The sequence below is a fragment of the Pieris napi genome, chromosome 23 (genome assembly GCF_905475465.1).
Source record: "Pieris napi chromosome 23, ilPieNapi1.2, whole genome shotgun sequence".
Taxonomy (NCBI): Eukaryota; Metazoa; Arthropoda; class Insecta; order Lepidoptera; family Pieridae; genus Pieris; species Pieris napi.
Window position 1 is genome coordinate 9,607,631 of NC_062256.1, and position 22,138 is coordinate 9,629,768.

The window sequence follows — 22,138 nt, forward strand, 5'->3', positions numbered from 1 at the left end:
TCACGACACAGTACTGATAATTCAATGCCTAGTTAAAATAATTTAATTATTTTTATAATAATTAGTGTTATTGCAATGTGTGATTAATTTCGTTGTACACACCCACTCAATACAATATGGGAAGTCATTTCAAAATAAGGTTCGCTGGGTACAGGAATTTAATTTTTTTTTTCTTCAAAATCAGGTTAAGAGTTATTCAAGTCACAAAAAGAAACTAAAAGGGGAGTTTATTGCTCTTCTCTACGCCCTTGATTGAGTTAGTGTAATTTTAGAGACATTTTCTTGACGTTCAAATCGTGCAATGCAAAAGTTATGGACAAAAATGTTACCCACATCAGTCTCCCACGTCCGATACTCGTTCGCCAAATGTTCCAATAAGCCATTAGCGTGTTGGATGGTGTCAGTCACGGCTGTCAGTCGCATCTCCAGAGCTGCAGCGTCCCGCGTGTGCTGGCCGAGTTGCTCCTTCAGTGACGTCACACGTTCCTCCACCGACGTCATTCCGCTCGATAGGGCTTCCAGTTCGTTTTCCGCTTGTTGCAGGTTTCTGTAATGGTTTTAAAAGGTAAAACTCACCGTAACTCCTATAAGGAAAGGATACAAGAAACGAGAACACCGACTTGTGCAATTGCCTCTGCTGCGCCTGCAGTGGTTTAACTCTGAGAAGCGCCTGCGCGTGCGCAAGGTTGGCGTGCACCCAGGCGGCCAGAGGGGCGCACGCGGCGCTGGCCCGACGCGCAGTGGCCTGGTCGAAAGATGCTCCGCGTTTCTCCAACAAGCGCTGCACCGACTCTATCGCCTCGGGGCTTATGTGACTCGCGTCTAGGCATCTGCAGATGTTAATATATTAATTAATACAAAAATACAATAGTTTTACAATACTAAGCCAGGACAATAATGTCAAAAATCATTTATTCATATAGGTAACACAATGTACACTTATGAACGTCAAAAAAGAAATATATATTAAATGCTTCCAATTTTACACTTACTGCCAGTTCTCAAGGATGTAGAACGGAAGAGAAGAACTGGCAATAAACACAGTACTAAGCCAGTACAATAATTAAAAAATAATATATATTGTTCGGGGTTGGGATAAATTATCAAGATATTTAATGGGATAATTATTTATTTTATGAGCAATGGACTAAACTAGTGGGGTGAGATAAGATTAAGAGTCGCGCCCGGTACGAGGTCTGAATGCCGACTAACTTTAGTAAATATAATAAGATATAATGTAAATGAACACACAAGCAAATCATATTGCATGGTGTCATTTACATTGCAATACCTGTACGGTTGTAAATCGTACATGTTCCCGGGGGAGGAAAAGATGAGGGTTAGTAAAATGGAGGATGAACTTAAGACTAACAAGGTGATACACAAATTTTAATATTAAATGTTTATATAGTGTTTACTATATGTTATGATTAGTTGTGGGTGAGAAAATGATTTACATTTATCATATTAGCTACAAAGATTCACTTATATTTAATTCCGAAAGGGAAAACACACGAAAGATCGGCGAGGAAGGTCGATCTTGTTTATTTACACTTACACTGGATTGACTTTTTGAATTTAAATTACTCACTCAACACAGTGAAAACACTTATATTATTATGATAAGAATGCCTTTTTTCCCTAACTTCACACTCACTCACAACACTATCACTTTTCACGGGGTGTGTAACTATACTGAGCTTGACCAGAACTTAGTATTGAAAGGAAAAATAATGATAAAGATAAAACCATAGCAGAGAAAGAGATGCCGCTGAAATTCTTCGCTTTAGGCTTCTTTTCATCGACCTTCTCATGGTTTAAAGATTGATTATTATTATTTGTAGGTAGAAGAGATAACTTAACGACTGGGCGTTTAATAGAACCGTTCTTGGTTTTAAGAGTGACGACTCTCACCAGCCCGTCACTTCCGGGATGTAGCTCTACCACACGCCCTAAAGCCCATTTACCGGGCGGAAGATTTTCATATTTTATGATGACTATATCGTTCAAGTTGAGATCTTTTTGAGGTCGTTTCCACTTGGATCTAATAGATAATTGTGAGAGATATTCATTCTTCCATTTGACCCAAATATCATGATAGATTTTCTGAGTTAAGTGCCATCGAGTTCTAAGATCATTTTCTGTCTCAAAAATGGTCAAGTTAGGACCGCTTGCTAGGAAATGGGCCGGTGTTAAAAAATCTAGGTTCTCGGGGTCTTCTGTCAACGGACAAAGAGGTCGAGAGTTCAAACAAGCCTCGAGCTGAGATAAAAGAGTTGAATATTCTTCAAAGGTGAGTTTTTGCTCGCCAACCACTCGTTTAAGATGATGTTTAAGGCTTTTTTTGTTGAAGGCCACGATGGGGCGTTGAAATGCCAATCTATATTCATTTCTGATATAACTGAGGTACACTCAGCACTTGATAGGATTTCTGAGATCTGTGTATACTCTTGTCGTAGTATATTGTTGGCACCTATGAAGTTTGTTCCTTGATCGCTAAAAATATGTCGCGGAACCCCTCTTCTAGCTGACATTCGCCGCAACGCAGAGATAAAAGCTGTCGTGGTAAGATCTGATACTAATTCTAAATGCACAGCTTTTGTGACCATACATATAAGGACTGCTACGTATCCTTTTGTTGTTTTGATTCCACGGCCTTTGTTTGCCTTGACTAAAACATGTCCCGTAAAATCAATCCCCGTATTATGAAAAGGTCGGCTAGGTGTAACTCGAGAAGGGGGTAAATCGCCCATAAGTTGATGTTGTAATGTAGGATCAACTTTTTTACATTTTACACATGATCGTAATCTCTTTTTGACAGCACTATTTCCTCTAAGGATCCAGTATTTTTGCCGTATAAAACCAGCGGTTAATTTAGCCCCACCATGAAATACAAGTTCGTGGGCTTCGTCTATAATAAGCTCAGCTAACTTCGATTGTGATGGAATAATTATAGGATATTTCATTTCAGGATCGATGTTTGAGTTTTTTAGCCGTCCACCGACTCGGAGCAATCCAGTTGAGTCTAAAACGGGGTTAAGATTTAGTATTTGACTCTTTTTATTTAAAACCTTAGTGACAGAAAGTTCAGATATTTCCTGAAAAAAATATTCTTTCTGAACATATCTAATTATCATTTCTCTCGCATTACTCAAATCTTTAAAACTAAGATACTTATTTTCAAACGTTTTTTTATAAATAATCTTGTCGATAAATTTTATAATATAGGCTAAAATTCTTATAAGTTTTCTAAAAGAGCTATATTTATCCAATAACTGTTGTATTATATAATTGGGATTGGTGGTTATTGTATTAACCAGGTTTTTCTTTTTCAGATCTATATCTGTAGTATATGTAGGCTTTTCAGAATGCTCTTTGAGATTACATTGAGATAACCATTCAGGCCCGTGCCACCAAAGCGAAAGACTTGTCAAGTGAAGAGCTGTCGACCCACGACTTGCACAATCAGCCGGGTTTTCCGAGGAATTAATATATCTCCACATATTTTTTGGGATTATTTCACAAATCATTCTGACACGGTTTGCAACAAAGGGTTTCCATTTTTCGGGTTCGCCATTTATCCATCCTAGGACTGCCATAGAATCGACCCAACCGTAATCATGCACTCTGAAATTAGATAGGGATTCGACAATATTTTTCATTAATTTAGCTAACAACAAAGCTCCGCAAAGTTCCAAACGGGGTATGGATAAGGTCTTTTTTATAGGAACTACTTTGGATTTTGCCGCTACAATGGTGACATGTGTTGTATCTTTTCTTCGTATTCTACAATAAACAACACATGCGTAAGCTTTTGTACTAGCATCGCAAAAACCATGGAGCTCCACTATGTCATTTTCCTGTGTTTGTAAACATCGAGGTATTTTAAATTGCGATATATAGGATATGTCGACTTTTATTTTAGTCCATTCTAAAACTAATTTATGAGGTATCGGCTGATCCCATCCTAGATCAGACTTCCAAGTTTCTTGAAATAAAATTTTAAGTTTTGTAGTGACTGGTGCTAGCCAGCCCAAAGGGTCATAAAGTTTTGAGATTTCGGACAATAATTGTCGCTTAGTAGGGGTACTATTTGGGATATAATTAATAGGATAAAAGATAAATTCGTCGGCATTGGGATTCCAACGAAGGCCTAAAGTTTTAGTTGACTCCTGGTGCTTAAAGTCGAATTCTTTCTCGGAATCGTTCATGTCTTCTAAAAGGAGAGGTAAGTTTGAACGCCATTTTCTAAGATTGAAACCTCCAGATTTAAGTAGTTTAATTAAATCGTTCTTCAGCTCTATTGCTGTTTGTGCAGAGTGAGTCCCATGCAACAGATCGTCCATGTAAAATGAGCTTTCTAACACAGCAGGTGCGATACTGGAAGGATAATTTGAACGTTCATCGATTGCAAGTCTTTTCAGGATCATCATGACCAAGAAAGGTGCGGCCTTAGTTCCATAAGTTACAGTGGCTAGCTGAAATTCACCTAAGGGTTGGGATTGATCATCTCTCCAAATAATCTTCTGGAATTTTTGATGTTCTGAATGAAGCCAAATATTGCGAAACATTTTCTCTATGTCGGCTGTAAAACCATATTTAAATTGTCGCCATTTTAAGATTAGTGTTTGAAGGTCTTGTTGTAGATTTGGCCCCCTACACATAAGATCATTAAGGCTAAATCCACTCGAAGTTTTCGAAGAGGCATTAAAAACAACTCGCAATTTCGTAGTTGATGATTCCGCTCGTTGTACACAATGGTGCGATAAGTAGCAACCCGACTCTACGGCGGCGCGTGACACAACGGGTATCATGTGTCCGAGCTCTCTGTACTCCGATATAAATAATTTATAATCACGAGCTAAATAAGGTTTTTTAATAAGTTTATTTTCCAATTGAATAAATTGAGCGATAGACTTTGACTTCGATTCGCCCAATTTTTCCTCGAGATTTTCTTTAAAAGGTAATTTTACAACGTAACTGCCGTCGTCACGTCTTGAGGTTGTATTCTGAAAAAACTCTATACAATTTTGATCTTCCTGTGACATATTTAAGGGTTCATGAATATCTTCCACTTCCCAAAACCTTTGGATATCGTTATTAAGGATTATATTACACTGGTAGGTTTTATAATTACCGGTTATTATCCATCCCAACTGCGTTTGTTGCGCAATCGGAAACCTTTCTTGAAATCTACAAAAACCGTCCAAGATAATATCTGAATAAACATCAGCGCCGAATAATATATCAATAGGGCTACTTTTATAAAATTCTGAATCAGCTAATCTTATATGATTAAGCTCAGGCCAATTTGGTTTTGGCAGGGTATAGCTCGGTAAGTTCCTTACAAGTTTTTTCATAATAAATACATCCGTGTTAAAGGTATAATCATTGACTAATGATAAACACTTGATCGAGATTTTGCCCTTGCAATTGTTTTCTGTATTTCCTATCCCAGAAATATAACCATTACATTTTTGTATTTTTAATAATTGAGCAGCATTTTCACTGATAATTGAGATTTGTGAGCCCTGATCTAAAAGAGCTCTCATATTTTTATAAGATCCATCCGCTGCCTGTATCTTAATAATGACAGTGGCAAGTAATATTTCGGCAGGGTCACTTGGAAGAGATACTAATGTGTTAATTTCTTGTTGTTGAGGTAAATGTTTCACAACCCGGGGCACGTGTAACCTAGATCGTGAAACGTCCGGTGTCATATTATCTTTTGTAAAACATTCATGTAAAATTGTATTATGATTTTTATTACATTCCTTGCACATTAATTGCGAAAGGCATTTTTTACCTTCATGATAATGTAAACAATTGATACAAAGGTTCAATTTTGCAATAGCATTTCTTCGTGCGATAGGCTGCATATTTAATAATTTTTGGCATAAATGTATACGATGATCGCTTGAATTACACACCGGACACAGCTTGCGTTTTTCAATAACTTTATTACTGGAATGTGTCGGTTGCGAAATAACCTGATTTGTAGAATAAGTATACTTAGGATTACTATAACTTTGTCTAAAGTTATGATTAAATTTTTTCGAAGATGATGATTGATTATTTAAATTTTTTGAAGGTTTATATTGATTGAAGTTTTGATATGATACTTTTGGCGTTTGATTTTCTTGCTTCTTCCGTGAAGTTTCTAGGGTCATAAATTTAGTTTCTAAAAACTGCAAAAAATCTTGTAATACGGGTAATTCTCTCGGCGATTTCAAAGACTGTATATATTCATTGTACGTGTCTGCGTCTAACTTCTGAGACAATATACATACAAGGAAGGGATCCCAGGAAGAAACGTTAATTCCAAGATTTTCTATCGCATTTATACTCTCGTTTGTAACATCGTGAATGCGTTTGATATGATTATACGACTGGTATTGAATATTAGGAATATTTAAGAGATTGTTAAGGTGAGATGTAAAGATTAGGCGCTTATTATCATAGCGATGACTGAGAATATTCCAGCTAATGAGATAATTATCTGAGCTTACCTGGAGATGTTGAATCAACTTCTCAGGTTCACCCTTAACCTTACTTTTGAGAAATTGTAATTTCTGCGCATTTGAAAGAGATGGGTTACTATGAATAGTTTCCGTAAAGAGATCTTTGAAGGAAACCCATTGGTTATAGTTTCCCTCGAAGGTTGGTAACTTCATTTTAGGGGTTGTTTTCTCAATGTGTGATACCGACCACATCTTTTTATTGATATCCTTCTTAACTTTAATGTAATATTTTTCGTAATTTGTAAATTGATCTTCATATTCTCGGTTGGAACCACAAAGATCATTGTCCAACTCCCAATGTAAGCTATCAATCGCAGTCCAACGGACTTGCAAGGTCTTAAGGATGTCTTCTAACACCCACTTTTCCGAGATAAGGTCAAGTTCTATACTCGAGGCAGTTCTCAGAAAAGCTTTAAAATTTGTAGTTTGTTTTCTCATGAGCTCTTCTGTTTTACTCATATTAGAGTTATTTTTGAGAGATATTTCCTGAGATTCATTAGAGGTCGATCCGTTAGAGGTAGACGGGGCTTGAAACGTTGGAGGTTGTAATTCAGGGGATTTTTTAATGCTTGCCAAAGGCTTATAATTTATTAAGGTTGTCTTAATATCACCATATTTTTTCTTAATCTGCTCGTATTTATTAAAAGTAAAATATTCATGAGACTGATCACTAAAAGATAAAAGTGTCATATGGTTGTTATGAATATCTGTAAAATATTGTTCTAACGTTTCTAAACGACGACGTATATAATCGGGAGTCTTTCGCTCCGCTCCATCCTTCTTAAAGTTGATATAAAGCTTATCCAATGCGTCCACCAACTGTTGTTGGGTAGCTAAAATTTCTTCCATTGTGGACATAATTAAAGATTATCAGAGATAACAATATAACCTTACTTGTTCAGCTGATAAGTTGCTCAAGATATCCTCGCAATACCTGCAAGGTTGTACTGAATCCGAGATGTAGTGTGCCTTCCTAAGGCACCGAAGTCACGAGGTAAAGAGATGTAGTGCCTTCCTAGGGCACCGAGGTCACGAAGTGAAGAGATGTAGTGCCTTCCTAAGGCACCGAGGTTACGAGGTGAATAGATGTAGTGCTTTCCTAAAGCACCGAGGTCACGAGGTGAAGAGATGTAGTGCTTTCCTAAGGCACCGAGGTCACGAGGTGAAGAGATGTAGTGCCTTCCTAGGGCACCGAGGTCACGAGGTGAAGTGATGTAGTGCCTTCCTAAGGCACCGAGGTCATGAAGTGAAGAGATGTAGTGCCCTTCTAAGGCACCGAGGTCACGAGGTGAAGATGTAGTGCTTTCCTAAGGCACCGAGGTCACGAGGTGAAGAGATGTAGTGCCTTCCTAAGGCACCGAGGTCACGAGGTGTACAAATGTTGAGGTATATTGCCTTTCTAAAGCAATGTGATTAGGATAAAGGAGGTGTATCCAAAAATCGTAGTTCTAGATGTATTCTTTTGATACGCAGGTATCAGTATAACACACACACTAAGCAAAAAAATATTGCGAAAGCACACGCGCCCTGATCCTGCCAAAAATACGACTAATGGCTCGAAGGACCAATGTTCGGGGTTGGGATAAATTATCAAGATATTTAATGGGATAATTATTTATTTTATGAGCAATGGACTAAACTAGTGGGGTGAGATAAGATTAAGAGTCGCGCCCGGTACGAGGTCTGAATGCCGACTAACTTTAGTAAATATAATAAGATATAATGTAAATGAACACACAAGCAAATCATATTGCATGGTGTCATTTACATTGCAATACCTGTACGGTTGTAAATCGTACATATATATATATATAATATAATATAAATAATATATAAATATATATATTATATGTACCACTACGGTGAACTCACTCTGCAAACATATATAAATATGTCGAATGTATCAAAGACAGCATTCAGTAGGGTAATAATTGGGCAAGACATTTTTTTTTATAGATCTATCTATGCATTTACGCACCCCCTGCCCCCGCAAATAACAGGGGTATGTGCGACCCACACTAGAAACTCTGCTGTTTAGAGCCTGGTCAGACCTACAAACCTCCAAATGCTCCGGAGTCGAGTCCTAAAATACTTGGATATTTCAAAGAATTTTGACAAGTTTTATAAAAAACTATTGCTACTAGTCTGAATAAAATTACCGTATATCCTCTTTGACACCTCGCTTCGACAAGAAGCTCTTCATAGAATGCCAAGACGTATCAGCGATCCCCATCAGTCTCAACACCCCTTCCAGCACGTCTCGGACCACGTCTGGTGGCGCACGCAATGATCGCATCTATACCAAAATTAATAATTTTATACGGTTTTTAGTTCTTAAATAAAAACTATTTAATATGTTCATTAGTTAAATGCATATTTTTTAAAATATATTAATAATAATCCACTGGCGCCACAGCCTTAAGTGAGTCTTAGCCTGAGGCACGTCCGTTGTTTGATCATTTTTCATTAAATAGATTTTCATTTCATAGATTTTATTTCATGGACTTTTCATTTCACAATTTTTCATTAAATAGATTTTCATTTCATAGACTTTATTTCATGGACTTTTCATTTCACAGATTTTTCATTTAATAGATTTTCATTTCATAGACTTTTTATTTCATGGACTTTTTATTTCATAGACTTTTTATTTTACAGATTTTTCATTTAATAGATTTTCATTTCATAGATTTTTCATTTCATAGATTTGCATTTCATAGATTTTCATTTCATAGATTTGCATTTCATAGATTTAGATTTCATAGAATTTTCTTGTTTGTCAAATGTCACCAATTTTGGATTTAGACACGATGCGAGCGAGTGTTAAGTGCGCACATAATAAAGTACAGCCCTTGGTCACAGCCAGGGAACAAACCTACGACCTCAGGGTTTATTTGACTCGCGTCTTCTCGCGGGTGGAATCCATGCCAACACTGCTGCAATAGTTGTATATAACTCTACAAAATAGTTATTTTAATGAAATAACTTACTTCACTAAGAGATTCAGGTTTGATATCGCCTACGGCAGCTCGGGCGGCCGCGATCACAGGTTCTACTGCCGCTAACTCTTCTTCTATTTCTTTTTTACTGAAATTCACATACCAAGCTACTAAGCGTAGTACAGATGTAGACTTCTGTTTAGTTTAAAATAAATTACTCTAAAAGATATTAAAAAAGATATAAAAAGTCGTCTTTCCCAATACGTAAATTTGTAAATAGATTTTAGTTTATTTATTTATTGAATGATAACTGAGAAAAAAAGAATATTACAATAATTTGGTAAAACATAAATTGGACACAGGTTTAATAAAAGACAGATGGTACTGTGTATGTGAAAAACAAAATAGGTAACTAATAAATATTGAATTTACGGTCAAAAGTCTGTAAAGGCCCTTAAGGCCAAAGATTCCATTAAAAAAAATATGTAGCAGTTAGTTCAAGGTAATATAAATTTTCCTCTCTTTAGTAAATAATAAAGTAGTTTCAATAGTGTGTGGTGTGTATAAATCTCTTCTGTTGCTTATTTATTTTAACACACCGTATTTGCAGCTTCTCATTCTCCATCTCTATATTCTTCTTCAATATCTGCATCTCCTCGTGCTTATCCGTGTTGGCTCGCACAGTAGCGCCGATCTGCTCCAACGCTTTATTCGCTTTCTCCCTCTTATCGTTGAGTTCCAGCTCTTGTTCCGCCGCCTGCGATTGGAGTGCGCCGACGTCGCTGCGGGCTCGACGGAGGGCTTCCACTCCGGCCTGACAGAATTATTTAAATTTCACAAATAATAATAATTATGGACGATAACAGCGATAACTCTTTTATCATTGAACGACGAATTAAATGTACTATTAACAACCTAAAAATGACTTCTACAGATCTGGTATTCTGTACGGATTTATAAATATAAAATAAAATATTACAGAAGACAAGTATAATTAAAAGATTGTGATTCAATATCTACATATTTCGTGATAATTTATTTTTCTGGTAGCCAAGTAGGTGATCGACCTTCTGTGCCTGACACACCCTGCCGACCTTTTGGGTCTAAGGTATGCACAATGTTTATTTGAAGAAGAATGAAGAATGAAGACGGAAAGTCGATTGGTGCAAATCTGGGATTCGGACCGAAGACGTAAGGAATGAGAGACTCAAACTGAAGAGGGGAGGCACAGAAAAAGACACAATATTAAAAAAAAACTTACCGACAACATCCTTTGACGTTGTACAAGTGTCGTCTTCTTTTTAGTGACAATATTATAGAATGCTTTGATGAAATGCATGTATCGATATGGACTCTTCAACCAGTGCTCTTCTACGCTATTATAAATGCTGATCATTCCCTCCAATGGAATGTCGATTTGTTCGTCTTTCCATATATCATCACTGTCTTCTTTAATTAACCTATAAAACACAAATATATTTCTGAATGCTTTTATTAAATTTTTATTCATGACAAATAAGTTGTGACATAATTCATCTATCGCTAGTTCCCACACTAGGGAGTCCCTGTGTTGTGGGTAATTAGATAACAATTATTCCGTGATTTAAAACAGTTATTTTGAAAAATGGTTTAGTGTTACAACTAAAAACAAATCCTATCTATATGTTATTTCGTATGTGTGAATGGGTGTGTGTGCGCATATATATGGGAGATAATAGTTGTTGCGCGTTGCGGTGCAAGTGCGCCTTATTTTTTTATTTAAAAGGAAAGTTCTGAGATAGATATTTCGGTCACAATTTGCAAATCCCAGAGATTGAAATGAGTAGGCTATTAAGAGCGGCTACCGACCAGGCACCGAAAGAAACGCCATGGCATAAAATATCCAGGAAAAGATGAAAATATTGAGTCGAAGAGGATTTAAGAATGGGAGAAAGTTACCAAGGATAACAGTGGAGGAGATTGAGGCCCATAAAGAGTTGCACCGCTCATTTCTGATTTAGTTTATACATAAAAAGAAAATAGTGAATGCAAAATACTCTACCTGATATGAAAAGGTGCTAAGTCACACTAGGTGCATCGTACAATTGGAAATACCTCTGAACAACCAAAGCCGGCATCTCTCTCAAAGTCGCCTCCGACCATCTCTCGAGCCATATTAACTGGCCCGTTTCAGACATAAATGGGAATTTTTCCAAAAGTTCCGATAGATTCTCTTGATCTTTGTGCAAACATATTAAAATGCCTAGGTTTTGTTTTATATCTGAAAATTATAATAGCTATACGTTGTTTATCTGCATTTGGAAAATATTATTTTGATTATATAAATCTAAATAATAAGGCATATTTGTTATGTATTAAACTAAAGACAATTTAAGATAACAATCAAATAATAATAGACAAATAAAGATATCATTAACTGACGTTTGTTCAAGAATCAGTGACTTCAGAAATCCCTGTAAATCAAATCTAAGACCTTCCTGTACCATTAAAGTATGGAATAAGTTTATACAATCAGAAAAATATTTTATCATCATGAGTTTTTTTTATGTAATAGGAGGCAAACGGGCAGGAGGATCACCTGATGTTAAGTGATACCGCCGCCCATGGACACTCACATTTCTGGAAGATTCGCAAGTGCGTTGCCGGCCTTTTTTATTACAATAAGTATCATGTTACTGTAAGAAAATGTAAGTGCGTGCTCCTATTTCATCATGCCTCCTGCTGATAGAGGACAAATCTTTGTTTTTAATTTATTTTAATATTATTTATTACTTAAGATGTCATATGGAACATGGTGTAATGGTTGCAGCTCCTTACAAACGTTGTGTAAAACAAAAAACTTGGCGATTAAAAAGAGTGGCAGAGAGTTTATTGAAAGTTCTTCTCGTCCGTTTTACACCCTTGATTTGAGAACTGGCAGTAAATGTAAATTTAGAAGCATTTAATATATATTTCTTTTTTGACGTTCATAAGTGTACATTGTGTTACCTTAATGAATGAATGATTTTTGACTTGACTTTGTTACTTACTTCTACTACTACTACTTACTAATAAGTGTTTGTTCCGCATTCTGTCCAATAGATGGCATTACATTTGCCGGAAGTGCGTACACGCTACCCGCGCGAATGTAGGCTTCTACGATGGCCAAGTTATTTTCATCGGATGACCATTCCGTGATCATCAATAGAGTATGGTTTCCTTCACTTGCAGACGTTAGAGACTGTATATAAAGCGCGAATTGAGGTATTGGTTACTATGGTTACCAATAGCATCGTAACCATGGCAACGAACACATGACTTATAATAAAGCTGAATATATTTGTTACTGTTTTTAATTGATATATCATAATTGAAAGCCAGAGATTATAAAGTATAAGTCAATTGTCAAAGTAACATTGACAGGAGCTATGACAGACATTTTTCATTAATTTATTTCAACGCAATGACAACTTTTGTCACACAATAATATATGATTATTATTATTAATATATTCTTGATAAATAAAATAAATTCTTACAGCTTTAAAGTTGTTAGCGAACTGTGAAGGTAGTTCAGCAAGCACACAATTAGCAGATAAGGCTGCGCAAACAATACGAGCGGCTGCGCATACGCCGGAGCCCGTCCCACTCACGCACGTTACAACGTTCCCATTAAGCTGGAAATAAATATGACAAATATTTCACTTCTAAATGCATTTGCATAATGCATGCAATCAAAAGTTTTTGTGTGTCTGTTTTGTAGACTAGACTATTAACAGATTTTAATGAACTATATACACAATAATACAAATTTTATGAAGCGAGAAGAATATTACTTTCTTTAACAGTAAAGAATTTTCTTAAATATTATAAATTGTCGTTTGTTTAATGTTTAATTTCAGATTATTTTTAAAATCTTTTAATGTACTAAATTGACGTTTTCTGTTTCGTATATTTTGTTTAGCATATTAATCTATTTTGGTTTATATTGTCTAAGTGTTATACAAAGAGTAAGTGGTTTCTTTTATATGTATATAAAAGAAAACATATACCTAGTTGTTTACCTAATGTATTTATAAATAATCTAATCCTAAATCGTGGAATACTTTTGTTTTATAAGATAACAAATGCAAAGGCAAAATTATACCAAAGAACTAATTTTTTTTAACAAAATGAAACGATAATAATTGGTAAATTGGCTGTGTTATGGAATATAAATTTTGGGTCATTATAGTATTACTAAAATACCAACAAACATACAATAATTAAAACTTAGATAAATTACTTACCGCCAGAGCGAGTGAAGGACACAGCGTAGACAACTCCTTACAAACCTCCATACCACTGTCACCGAACGCCTTTTCATCTTCTGTCACTGAAATTATACCAATATACTATATTATATGATAAATTAATATACACGACTATTTATAAATATTAGGTAAGTTGTAATTATTTGCTTACAAAAAACACAAAATACGTTTGCAAACATAAAAAAGCTAGCGATTAATATACATATACATTAAGTTAAACATTTCAAGCAATTCGTGGATGATTGTTCCATTTAAGATTTTTTTAATATTATACTCACAGCATTGGTTGATAAGCATTAGAGTGTTCTGGTACCAAGCGGCGTAGTCTATGCCTTCTAGGTAAACTCCATCGCCTTGCAAAAGCATTTTGTAGTTTATATCTTTCTCAATATCAAGATATTTATGGAGTAAAGCATCAAAATCTGCTTTTTCCTCGTCTGTTAGGAGACGATCACGGAATAACATTTTTGCTTGTGCGTTGAGGGCCTAAAAAAAATTTAACCTACGTAAAATCTCTCCTTTACAAATAGTTATAAATAAAAATATGTTGCTATTTTTTTTCTTGCTACTAAAAGAGTCTAAATTACACTAAGATTAACAGTTAAGTTAAGTTTATTGCGAAAGACATTTTTTTTCGTAGAAAAGTTTCCTAAATGTAATAATTGTAATGAATCTGTACTATACAGATTTTTGATTTCTTTTTTTATTGAACAGGGGGCAGGATGCTCAATGTTAAGTGATACCGCCGCCTATGGACACACACAGTAACCGACGGCTCGCTAGTGCGATGCCAGCCTTTTAAGAATTATACGCTCTTTTTTAAAGGAATGTCGAATTGGTTCGGAAATACTGCAGTGGGTACCCGATTCCACAGTGGTGGTGCACGGCAGAGAGCGCTCGCGCAATTGTGGAACGTCGAACATCGAGGTGATACGGGTGGAATTTCGTATTCTGCCTCAAAGTCCGACGAAACTCAACTGCAGGTATTAAACCGTACTCCTCTGAACACTCTTCATGGTAAATGCGATAGAAGATGCCTCTATCTACCCGACGCTAAGGGAGCCAGCCACAATTTTTTATTAAGAAAACTTCGCCATTGCTCAATTTCATTTTTATATTAAATTAAATATAAGTTTTTTTTCTGGAACTCCATCATTACCAGAGGAAGATTCATTCTCTTTTATACCAAAAATATTTCTTAAACACTTACTGCTACAACTTCTGTGGAATTTGCAGGGCTGTAGCACTTTGTATTCTCACACAAAGCCTTCAAGTGGGAGGAGTTCCAGCTGTAATGTGGCTTCGCATCGAAGCTCTCTGTTATCTGTAGGAAAATTCATCAATGATAAGGTGGAATTGCAACTACAATGATGATGTCCTTTTTGATGTCATGTGATGATGTTCTAATTGATGAAGCTCATCTGATGTTTAGTGATACCGACACCCGTGATATGCACAGCCAGAAGGCTCGCAAATGTGTTGCCGGACTTTTGTACATGTGTTATGTTTTATATAATAGGGGCAACTGGGCAGGGAGCTCACCTGATTTCAAATGACCGTCGATATATATATATGTAAGGAAAACATAATATATTTTCCTATACAAACTCTTGTCTATATTATATTTTATATAAACTCTTTTGTAATGTTGTCTTTGCCGTCTGATCGACGATGTTTAATTTATGTAAGATATTTTAATTTTTTCATTATATTATTTTACTTTATAAAACCTAGAATATAGGCTTTAAATGTTGTTTTTTTGTATTCACAGAGAAACTCAGTTGCGCCTTATTTATTCCCAGTATAAGCGATTGATACTATTATATATATATATTAGAGATATAAAACGCGTCTTGATAATATTTTTTTATAAGAACAATATTATAGCTTTTTTATCTAATATCTTTATCTTTTTTTATGAATTAGTTATATATATAAAGAGATATTACCTCTTTAAACATTAACAGGATTTTCTTTGCCAATGTCAGCACATCTTTCTCTCCAAAGTTCTTGGTCACATTTTCCTTCAAAGAACTTGTTACCAATTCTAACTGCTCTTCTTCCGTAGGTTCTCTGAAATAAATTATGTTTGTATAACAAGGATATAAAATTCAAAATGTCGAAATTATTTTATAAATCAGTCACTTAAAGTACTTTTATTATTTTATTATTATATCAAAATATTTATCTAAGTGATTAAAATATGTTTGTTGTAATTTTTATACTTACGGTATATAAATATGCGCAAGCGCAGACGCCAGTCTCGAGGCAATATTAGCGCGAGGTTCCGCCGTCGCGATGACGCTCACGCGTGTAACGCTATGCCATTGGGAACCATTTTCATCTGAGCTCCAGAATCCATGGCCTTGGATAAGCTGCAAACATTAGGGCCAGCCTTGTCTCTCAACCATTCCTCGTGAAGAATAAGTAAACGGTCGGACGTTCGAATCTCAGCCGTGCACCAATGGACTTAAGCTTTAAGCTTTCTTGGTGAAGAAAAAAATCGTGAGAAATTGGCAATAGACTTAAAAAACGATGGCGTGTGTCTAGCACTAAGGACTGATCATCTTCTTGTCTATTAACAAAAAAAATATTAAGAAAAACCATACAGAAATTAGCGCTTGTAACCTTTATTCTTCAAAAACATATATAAACTATAGAGACAAAAGTGTATTTATTTTATTAAATCCAAAAGAATATATTAAAAATGAAGAAATGTTTAATGCGTATTAACAGCTTAATTATCGATTTCTATCTTCTTTCTCTAATAAATAACAGTACGAAAATAGAAGATACCTGCAACAAGAAAGAGTGGACAGGAGAAGAACCCCAAGCATCAACTCTAGCTCTGTGGAGAGCTCGAATCAGCACCACTACGCGGGAGTTAGAGCCGCCCGCAGAACGAACCACATTATTCTGTTAAAATTTAATCAAAGATTATGTAGTAATTTCAATTCATGAAGGAAAAAAAGCAAACCCAAGAAAAATAGTAATTTTTGTATGAATTTTATTCTTTACGCTATTACAATTTTTAAACTATTGTTACATACATTGTTCTTTTAGACCGACATTAAAGATACGAAAAAGTATTACAGGATACTTTCATTTATCTTTTTCCTTTAAAAAAATTACATAATTATTATTTTCGTAGCCTTTTATATTAATAAACATTTAATTCTCTTATATATTTTTAAAAGTTGTTTTATTAATTAATTATTAAACAATTTACTTACTCGTTTTAGTTCAGCGATGATATCGGCCGGTTCCAATAACGGAGAACAGTCGATTGGGACAATCGTGGCATTTGTTTCTTTTAGGACGAATTCCGCTAAAGCGCTGCAAATATCAGAGAGTATTATTCAATATCAGTAAATTTAGTTTAGATTATTGGAACTTCATTATATTTAAAACAGTACCAATTACGTAGTTAAAACATGGTCAAGGTGATCAAATACCCCTCTGAGATTATTTAAAGTCACAATAATATTTAATAATTTTAAATTTCTTACACATTTCTATTACAATATAATAATTATATTTATAATTGTTATCGAAGTATACTTACTACTTAGCGCACGCCTCATATCCCATTATAACGGCGTGGGATCGTGCGTTGACAACTGCGCGCAATGTCTGCGCAGGCGCATCTAGACGCGGCGACATTATCAAAACGTCAGCCACGCGCTCGCACAGGTGTGTAGTGGTTTGTGGAGGCGGACCCAAAATGTCCGACATCTGAAAGGAGTGAGATAAACAACCACTCTAAGATCAAATCGTTTTCAACAAATAACAAGATGTGGTTTTGACGTGAAGGAATTTTTTTTATCAATAATTGAATTATAGTTTATAAATTTAAGACCAATATTCAAAAGGTAACTCAATTCAAAATCTCCAGTTAAGTACTGTCAAATACGTCAAAATTCAAATAGACCAAAATGGCTGGACAGCTCTAGAAAACAGGTTTTCCTATCTTGATCAAGGAAAGCAATTATCAAATAAAATAACTAAAAAACACGCAATAAACTTCATTATATATATCAGTTTTTAAACAAAAGATAACCATTAGTTATCCCTCACGTGCGCTAGCAGTGGTGGCCTGGTTAGTGGCTTCAGGGTGCGACTAACATTTGCTTGAACGGTGAAGAAAAACATCGTGAGGAAACGGACTTGCCTTTGACCCAAAAAGTCAACATGAATTATAAATGATACAGAAATCTGAGGCTTAGACCTAAAAGGTTTTAGTGCCACCGTTTTTTTTTAGTTATCACTCACTCCTACGCATCGCTTGAGCTGATTTTTCAGCTTATTATTAAATAACTAAAAATTTTCAAGAATATGGATACGGAATTCTGAGACCAAGACCAGGTGACTTAACCAGGTTTTAGAACAAGATGTGTGAATAAATACGACAGTCACGTCTTGACTTACCTCTTCATGAAACGCATGAATAGCGTTCTCCTTTAGCAGACCAATGACACTTTGCTGTAGAGATAAATATATCATTTCTTCCATTGAAAGATGTTTATTCTCCGCTTCTTGAACTATGTATTCGAGTTGAGTTAAGATTTGTTGTACCTGTTTACGAAACACCTTTATTTTTTTTTATTTTTTTTAACGGCTCTGGCACGGTTCGTGCATTAGCCAGCGTCAAGTATAAGATTTTTATAATTCGAGCTTTTTGCCTTAGAAATTCGACCATGTCCTCCATGTACAGTTTAGGCACTCGCCCGGTACCGCACAACCCTCCCAAAGGCCGAGAACAAATTTAAATTAAATTAAAACTTGCCCTTGAACCGGGAATCGAACCCGGTACCCCTCACCTAGCTGCCACTTAATAAGACCGCTAGGCTATGAGGCCCTTCCACCTTTATTTTAATTATAATTCGTAAAATTCTGTATGAGCGCCATCTTTTGACAGCAATCAAGAATTTAATGACATTAAAAGTATGTAACGATTTTTTAAAAATATTGTATCGTTTTTATTGTTTATTTTGCAAGCTTTATTATACAGTAAGTATAACCTTTATTATATATAGATATAAATATAAAAAAAAGTATTAAAAAACTACTTGAAAGTAAAAATTTCGGGCATAAACCGTGAACGTTTTTAATTTGTTTGACATGTTTAACCTATTATAAACGTTTGTTTGTTCCATTTCAGCTTTATTATTTCTATGAAATGTTTTAATTAAATTAAAGACAATAAAAAATCTTCTTACCATTGACACACTGTAAAATTTGAGCGTTCTCGACTTGTGACTGTCAAACCACTTCAAACACCTTTGCACGACACTCTGTATCAATGCTATGGCACCTTTTAAAATTTCATCATTCTCAGCTTTTCTTATCCAATTTTGAAGAACTTCCTGTACACAGCATTCTTCCTCACTAACAACAAACAATGAATTTTATCCACGATTTGATATAACAACCTCTAACGGTAGATGGCGTTGTGTTCAATTAACCATTTTTAAGAAAATATAAACATAAAGATTATTAAAAAGGGCATTCTGTTATCACATAGGTTCTTGTGCTATGCTTTTTAATTAAAGGTATTATTTGTAGTTCTTTGGTAATTATCTTGTTTAATGAAGTTGTTTTCTTTTTTTTTGTTATGTGAAGAATGTATGTATGTAGAATGCCTTTAGTACCTAACCTTCATTTAACTGAATAATGAGTAAATGAACTTTAGTTCAAAAGACTAGCACACCTCAACAAAATGATCCCCATCCGCGAAATGGTGGCCGGCGAAGCGTGTTCCAAGCTGTGCGTCTCAAAGATAAAGTTAACATTTTGTCCAAACTGAACTCTCCAACCGGAAGGCAGAGTCAACAACCTATTGTCATCCAGTACTGAGTTTAAGGCCTCTATCCATTCTGGATCAATATCGCCATCGCAAACCACCCAGGAATAAACATCTAAAATATTAGTGATTTAGAGTAATTTTCCAATATTCTAATTTCAATGTCCATGATTCGCAATCAAGGGAGCCTCTTTTTACCTAAATTTTATGTAAGAAATATGTACAGTATATTGGTCTCCCTATATTCTTGTAGTACTGACCTGGAGGCTGCTGCGAGACTTGCAAGGCAATAGTGGAAATGACTCCATCAGTCCACTGCCGAGTGTCGTGATCGACGTGCCCCAACAGACTCTCGCGATGAACCGCCTTTGGGTATATCACGTGCTCCATTACCGTCCGACCGGTTGATATTAGAGCCTGGAAATTTATTGACCTGTTTGTATTATATTTCACTTCTTAGAAAACAGTCCAAGATTCATTTGAATCGATTATCCATATATCAACAATTATAAATATGGAGGTATCTGGTAAAAAAACCCTTTTAAGATTTCTCGCCGATTAAAATTTATATTAAAATGTGCATGCATTTATTTACATTTTTCAATAATTTTCTAATAGAAGTCTTCCCAGAGCCAGGCGGACCAACTATCACCACACCCATTCGTTGTTGCAGCTGTTCATACAGTTCCATACATTTCTCAGCCTGAAATATATTTAAAGATACATTTAAAAGTGTGTTTTAATTGTAACAGTAACTAAATTAATTTGGGACTACTAAGCAGATACAATTTTACTGTTTTAAGTGTCTTTTTATCAATATTGAAACTTTATATTTTTATAGTACAACAAAATATTTAAAAAAAATCCGGTATGTTGTTTCTATGTGATTATGTATAATGCGGTGTAAATATTTAAAATAAATAGTTTTTTGTATATATTCGCATAATAAATCGGTTGTGTATAATTAAATGTTTTGTCTCACACTTTAAGAAATAATAGAGTATTTTACAATGAAAGATAAATATAAATAAGACACAGAAACTGGCTGATGCATGTAGTGAATGAAGTTGAATGGTTAAATTTAGTAAAGCAAACTTACACTTATTTTATATAGTAACGAATATCTAAAAACATTTCCTTACGTTAAAAAAAATATTTAAAATTTACCTGCAACTGATTATACACAATATGCAGCGGTTCAAACGCAGACTGGACAGACACAGAGAAAGAGTTCTCGTCCAGTCTCTCTTCAGGCACATCAGCGAACACCAACGATAGAATATTTTCAAATCTGAAAATAATGTTAAATGGTTTAAGAAACCTTAAAATATGAGAACCTAAAAATATAATTAAAAATGTTTCAGTATTTGTTGTTTTGACTAAAATAACAGTTTAAGATACTCGTATAACGAGGCAATTTACGTCTGCTTTCTACGTGCAAACAGTCGTAATTTCTACGTATCGTTGTACTAAAACTAAAAAGACTACCTTTCGGCATCCGGCTTCGTCAATTTGGAGAGATTGTTGAGTTTGAGCACTTTCCGCAAGATGGCGCGTTGTGCAAGTTCCTCCCGTCCGCCTTGGGCCCTTAAGCCCTGCCCGCAGCTGCCCACCGCCGCCTTCAAGGCCCGCAGGCCCCAGTCGTAGTGACGCTGGCTGCTCAGGAGATTACTGGTGGAAGTCATTTTCATTTATTTGTTGCTGTCTGACTAATGTTTTTTAGCCTTTATAGAATTTTATCCTAAATGATCTAAGCTATCCTCGTAAAAGTCACATATTATCGCACTCAGATATACATTAGCTGACTATGAATAAATGTAACAATTTTTAACAAATTTTTATCATTAAGGTAGATCCACATATGTACTCGTATAATATATCTTTACCTAATCAAAACTAAAGAACCATGTCCGCTGATTTCCACCACGGACATAGTCTCATTACACAGTACACAAAGTATTTGATACTAATGATTATGTTTTTAGATAGAAGTAAGTAACAAATATAAACCAACAGATACCTGACAAATTAATTTCTACAAATCCCTAAACATAAATTACTAAACAGATTTTATTAAAACTAGAATAAAAATATCGCATAGATATGACATAAGACACAAGTGCTTGAAAGCTTTATAACATGATAATTATTTTCTTGAAGTTGGTTAATTATATGATCTTATACACGAATAACCTTTACACTACCCTACCTGGATAGTGTAAAAACGGACGTCAAATCAGCCGCCAGTCTGGTCGAGTGCGAAGCCCCATGCGCGGCTAAGAGGTGTGAGGCCAGTGGACCAGGAGTGGGAGTCGTAAGCGCTACGGGCCGAAGCACGCGCTGAAGAGCGGATGGCAACTCGCGACGACCCCCGTACCCACGACCCGCTGGGTTCAGGGTGACCGCTATGCCGCACCATGGGGACACGCAGACCTGAAATGTGAGAAAACATTTTCTCCGATGATGGTAGACATCAAATAGAATTTGTATTACTAAATATGTGGAAATAAGTCAAGAAGTGTGCTAATAAAACGCAAATGTTACCCCCTTTTATATTTAAACTTATAGTATATCTATAAAAATT

General features: G+C 35.3%; 1 protein-coding gene across 1 annotated transcript in view; it reads right to left on the reverse strand.

The window, feature by feature from the left end:
* LOC125061360 (cytoplasmic dynein 2 heavy chain 1) overlaps positions 1-22,138 on the reverse strand; it is an 82,154-nt gene that overhangs the window by 13,352 nt on the left and 46,664 nt on the right. The window contains exons 34-58 of the mRNA XM_047666759.1: positions 21,764-21,987; positions 21,043-21,225; positions 20,722-20,845; positions 20,150-20,257; positions 19,815-19,971; positions 19,462-19,669; positions 18,971-19,139; positions 18,180-18,326; positions 17,317-17,486; positions 16,985-17,087; positions 16,548-16,667; positions 15,981-16,126; positions 15,701-15,824; positions 14,962-15,075; positions 14,030-14,237; positions 13,728-13,813; positions 12,978-13,115; positions 12,509-12,680; positions 11,555-11,720; positions 10,722-10,920; positions 10,060-10,274; positions 9,512-9,608; positions 8,681-8,817; positions 621-830; positions 334-547 (exon numbers count right to left, since the gene is read on the reverse strand). Coding sequence (XP_047522715.1) covers positions 334-547; positions 621-830; positions 8,681-8,817; positions 9,512-9,608; positions 10,060-10,274; positions 10,722-10,920; positions 11,555-11,720; positions 12,509-12,680; positions 12,978-13,115; positions 13,728-13,813; positions 14,030-14,237; positions 14,962-15,075; positions 15,701-15,824; positions 15,981-16,126; positions 16,548-16,667; positions 16,985-17,087; positions 17,317-17,486; positions 18,180-18,326; positions 18,971-19,139; positions 19,462-19,669; positions 19,815-19,971; positions 20,150-20,257; positions 20,722-20,845; positions 21,043-21,225; positions 21,764-21,987 — 3,939 coding nt within the window. The remainder of the gene's footprint in view (positions 1-333; positions 548-620; positions 831-8,680; positions 8,818-9,511; positions 9,609-10,059; positions 10,275-10,721; positions 10,921-11,554; positions 11,721-12,508; positions 12,681-12,977; positions 13,116-13,727; positions 13,814-14,029; positions 14,238-14,961; positions 15,076-15,700; positions 15,825-15,980; positions 16,127-16,547; positions 16,668-16,984; positions 17,088-17,316; positions 17,487-18,179; positions 18,327-18,970; positions 19,140-19,461; positions 19,670-19,814; positions 19,972-20,149; positions 20,258-20,721; positions 20,846-21,042; positions 21,226-21,763; positions 21,988-22,138) is intronic.